Source organism: Capsicum annuum, chromosome 4 (assembly GCF_002878395.1).
Source record: "Capsicum annuum cultivar UCD-10X-F1 chromosome 4, UCD10Xv1.1, whole genome shotgun sequence".
NCBI lineage: Eukaryota > Viridiplantae > Streptophyta > Magnoliopsida > Solanales > Solanaceae > Capsicum > Capsicum annuum.
Window position 1 is genome coordinate 189168974 of NC_061114.1, and position 5036 is coordinate 189174009.

The 5036-nt window shown below is 29.1% G+C and overlaps 1 protein-coding gene across 1 annotated transcript; it reads right to left on the reverse strand.

Annotated features, from left to right (window-relative positions):
- Positions 1 to 975: 975 nt before the first annotated feature.
- LOC107869593 (citrate-binding protein) lies at positions 976 to 2281 on the reverse strand. Its single transcript, XM_016716102.2, has 2 exons — positions 1999 to 2281; positions 976 to 1614 (listed from the first exon to the last, which is right to left on the reverse strand). Exons 1-2 carry the CDS (start codon positions 2254 to 2256, stop codon positions 1225 to 1227), a joined length of 648 nt encoding a protein of 215 aa, XP_016571588.2. The 5' UTR covers positions 2257 to 2281; the 3' UTR covers positions 976 to 1224.
- Between the last annotated feature and the right edge of the window lie 2755 nt (positions 2282 to 5036).

A 5036-nucleotide genomic window follows, 5' to 3' on the forward strand; every position in this document is an offset into this window, starting at 1 on the left:
ATAAACAGTAAATTTCATAACTAACAAATCAAGAAAACCAAATTTTATTAAAACTTACTGTCAGTAACCCCCTATTGGACCTATATTACAGATTCAACAGTAAAGTGTCAATTTACAGAGGTAGAAGCTTCACCCAAGAATAACTTGTTCAATCATTACAAACCTTTTTTCAAGCTTCCCAAAAGTGCCTTTTTGTTTCGTCAAAAGAGAGATCGGGAGGCAAGAAAAAAGATTTTGAGAGAAAAGAGAAGTCACATGACAAGAGAAAAGTTTTGTCGTATATAGAGTGCAATATTGACCGAGGAACGTTTTTGATCAATTTAGGAGAATCAGAAGGATGTTTTAGATCAATGGAATATTATAAGGATGTAGTGAAAGTTAGGGTAAAACATGTGGGATGATTTTGATTAAAATCTTGAAGATACTTAACCAAGGTTCCAATTGCTAAAAATAAAATGTTTTTATTAAATATTCAAAGTAATGTACCGAGGTAACATATCCATCGCATCGCATAATTTATTTGCCTCAACAACTTTAAATTAAAGTTACAGTCTATAAAGCTAAATTATTTAAAGTGGAATGACAATTAAAGTGAATCTTATGAAATTGACACTTGGTTAGTAAGACATGTCAGTCTCTTTCATTTACCGCTTGTTTGGATGACAGTTAGTTAGTCTATTGTATTTTGTTATTAGTTTGAACATAATGTTTAATTTGTTGCTTCATTCTTATTGCATCTTATCATTAGGTAACGTAGAAAAATTTAATGTAGCGATCAATTTTATGTGATTGGGTACGTCATTATCTGTTTTGATTCTCATTTGTCTTTATTAATTAGTTAATAATTTTTTCTTTTAATTTTTTTTTTACCTTTTTATAGTAGTTTTATCATGTACCATACTTTTTAGGTAGGTTTATCCTTTTAATTGTTGGTGTGTGACATTATACAATAACGTAAAATGATACAATCTAATATTTATTCAAACGTTGTATTCTTTAAAACAATATATAATGCAATACATTACAACACAATATAATACAATAAAATATAAGCAATATATATAGTACGATACATTAACACACAATACAACACAAACAGCAAGCAAGAGACCTGAACTGAAACACCTTTTTTCCACTTCCTCTTTTTCCTCTCTTTCTTTTTTCTTTCGATTATTCAGCAAAATAAGATACTTTACTACCTCCGTTACAATCTCCTCTTGCATTTTAATATACTTTTTTGTATATTTTTATATCTTTCCATCTTGATTCCATGTAATAGCTAATATTGGCAGGTGCGGCATAAACTCCACACTTGAAATGCAAGTCTCCAGGCCCTTGATCTTTGGTCTCAAATACTTGTTTTCCATCAATAAATACTGTAACTTTGCCTTCATCCACGTTATGAATCAAATTAACCTTAAACCACTTGTCGAATAAATCAGTAACAAAAATTTGCCCACTATAGTATCTCATAGCCCCATTATAAATTCTTAGGATTATTGTTGTTGCACCATGTGATGCACCATGAATTTGAAGAATTGTTGCACCTGATGTCCCATTTGGCACAAATGCACAACCCTCAAATTGCCATATACCTGACGAATAATCTAATCCCTGCATGCAAATCATGCTAGTTTGATCACTAACTTCATATAACAATAAGTACGTTACAAGTAGCGTGTTTCATGGTAGTGATTGATTTCTCCCTAAAAGGAATTCAAACTAATTAAGTCGGTTTCTCAAATGTTGGAATCAAATCAAACTATATATAGTCAAGTTGATTGTTGTCGATTTGTTTGATTTATTCAATTTTATGATTTTTTTTTTAAACAAAATATATGGAATTAAAGTTTTGTGCGCCGTTAGTGTACAAAATATTTAATTTATACACTATTGTGTAAACTCACGCTGATATTGTAGACTATATATAAATACTTTTAGAATAATATATTTTATTTATAAAACCGAATTAACAATATTGTGAGTGAGAATATATACCTGAATCCGTATTTCGGTGCGAGGCTGAGTGGGGCTATTAGGATCATGAGGCTTGTCGTCCGCATAAACCCACAGTCGATGAGTTCCATTTTCGAAACTATAGCGTTTTTCAAGTGGAATATTATATGGTTTCTGGAGTTCAAAGTTTTCTTCTCTTAATGTAATTTCTGTAAACCCTTCTGTTGGTTCATCACCAAAACTCAATAAAAATAAGCTCGAAATAGTACTACTCATTATTATGAAAATGAAGAAATTCATTTTTCTCACCTGCCCGGCCTACTCCGTTCTTTCTTAATCGTCATGGTACATTTATTTATATTAATAAGCTTCATGGAAAAAGACTATGTTTTAGAAAGATGAAAGTGCATGTAATTAATTTAAAAATATGAGATTTTTAACTTCAGAGATTAGATATAGTACAATTATGATTAGGTATAAATTTGGAAATATTGTATTTGGAAATCTCATTTATTGGCAAACGTTATGTTACAACTAATACTTAGTTAATTATCGTCGTGATTATTATACAATAAAATTGGAAACATTGCATTTGGATTTTTACCCACTTTACCTAATCCAATGATCTATTATCCCCTGAATTTTTCTTGTTTGTCGTTCAAGGTAGAGTTTTTCTTCCGTGACCAAATTTTTTTTAAAAAAAAAGTAACCAACTCCTGGTATATCGCCCGACCACAGACTCAATATTTATATTTTTTTATTGTAATTTATATGATAATTTTTGCATTTTAATATATTCAAGAAAAATATCATTTTTTTATTTTTAGAAATAATTTGTTTTTATGATTTTTATTTTATTTTTTAATAAAATGTTTTATAATCATACAAAATCTAAGGTTTTAATCAAATGGTGTCACATGAATTGAAACAAAAAAGTAGTAAAAAAATTAAAATTTAATTTTCTTGTTTACGTATTTTATGCCTCATTTATTTGTACCGATTAAAAATTAAAATTTTAATCACTCAGATTATTAGCTCATAACTATGTATTTAATTTTTTGTTTGAATCCAATCATTTAGATCTCAATAAGTGTACTACTCTCATGCTTTCTTTTTTACGCGGATATGACTATTGCAAAGTACTTCATCCAATCATTTTTAATTTATTATTTTATATCTACTTTATCCTTATTATTAAATATGATTTATTATCTAATAATTAAATGACTTATACTAACTAATTAGATGTGACATAATAAAATTACTATGAAAAGTACGAGAAAATTGCATCCCATAAACCCAAATATGGGTGGCTTTAGATATTTGACCCTAAATAAGAATGTCTTTGAAGAATAGTCTTCCTTACTTTTTAATATACTAAAAGTACCATTTTTCCCCTCTACACCTCAAATATATTTTAAAACTTTCCATACTCATTTATCTCTCAAGTTTTATTTTTTATTATTTTTACTTTTTTATTTTTCCTTTACTTTTATTGTTCTACTTTTTTTCACTTTTTTTATTTTTTCCTTTAAATTTATTAATCTGTTTTTTATTATTTTCAGTTTTTATTTTTTCCTTTAGCTTTATTTTCATGTTTTAATTTATTTATTTCAACCTTTATTGTTTTTCTCTTTTTCTTTTTTCTCAACCACTATCTATTTCTTCATTTTTCTCCTTTTTTTAATTAATTTGTCTTTAACCTTTATTTAGAGTTTTTCTTATTTCTCTTTTTTTTTTCAGATTTTTCTCAGATGCTGATTCTCGTTGTTATCTTTTTTCCTCATTTCTCAAATACTCTTTCTCTTGCTCCTCTTTCTCTTCAGCCGATTTCACTCAAATCTTCAAGCTTCATTAACAGAAAAAAATGGATGTTGTTTCTGCTGAAGAAATAGAGCGTCTCTCAATGGATGTTGATTTCGATTCTTCGAGACTTCTTCCTTCAAACTTAATTGACATCATTGTTAATGTAAGTTTCTACTAAATTTAGTTTATCACTAACATGTATTTTACATCAATGTTTGAAGAATTCTCTGTCAGTCTATTCACCCTATTTGGTGAAATCCTGCAGGAGATTAGCAACTGCAAGCTTCTTCTTCAACTGTGAGTATAGTACCATTTCAATTTAGTTTGTTTAATTTCATCATTACTTTGAACTGGAACTTTGAAAAATCTAATATTTACTATAGGGATCTATATGAGAATCTTTTAGAAGGAGAAATACCACAAAACATATACAACTTGTCAAACCTTGTATATCTTGACTTACATCATAACCAATTGAATGACAGTATTTCATCAACCATTGGAAATTTGTCTAACTTGCATTTTTTGTATTTATCGCAAAATACATTGTCTGGATCAATACCTGTTGCCCTTGAGGATTTGCAAAATTTAACTCATTTTAATTTATCTTATAACCTTCTATCTGGTGTTATTCCCTCAATTAAGAGCATCCAGTAGTTTGGACCCTCAGTGTTTTTTCATAATACTGATCTGTGTGGTGATTTTTTAGAAGTTTCATGTTCTGTCGATGGCACTACTTTTGCAAAAAGGAAACCAAAATTAAGTGCCTCAGTTATTATTGCTATTGTCACTACTACAGTAATTCTTTCAGGCATTTGTTTGATAACCATCATCAATATGAAGGCTCGACGGAGAAGGAGGAGAGAAGACAGAGCATTCGTTGTAGAAAACACGTCATTGACTCCAACAGATCCAAATGTCATTATAGAAAAGTTGGTTCTTTTCAGTAAAACTTTGCCTTCAAAATATAAGGACTGGGAGGCTGGTACAAAAGCCTTGCTAGACAAAGAGTCTTTGTTTGGTGGTGTCACAATTGGATCAGTTTACAAAACTTCCTTTGAAGGTGGTGTATCAATAACAATGAAAAAACATATTGAAACCTGTGGTGATCAAAAGAATATTAGTAACATTTTGCATTTGATGTTTATAATCAGAGTACAACAATTTTCTAAACTAAGTCTTGCCCATGAGGCAAGAATTGCATATATGTTAATAATCTAATCAGTGCAATTAAAGAATAAACTTTTGCCTCTTGGGCAAAAGTTTTCAACTTC

Excerpts from the sequence above, each read along its gene's own strand:
- LOC107869593 (XM_016716102.2), bottom strand. The coding sequence starts at position 2,256 with ATGAATTTCTTCATTTTCATAATAATGAGTAGTACTATTTCGAGCTTA. Across the intron at positions 1,615-1,998 it reads GCACCGAAATACGGATTCAG|GGATTAGATTATTCGTCAGG; the intron begins GTATATATTCTC and ends ATTTGCATGCAG.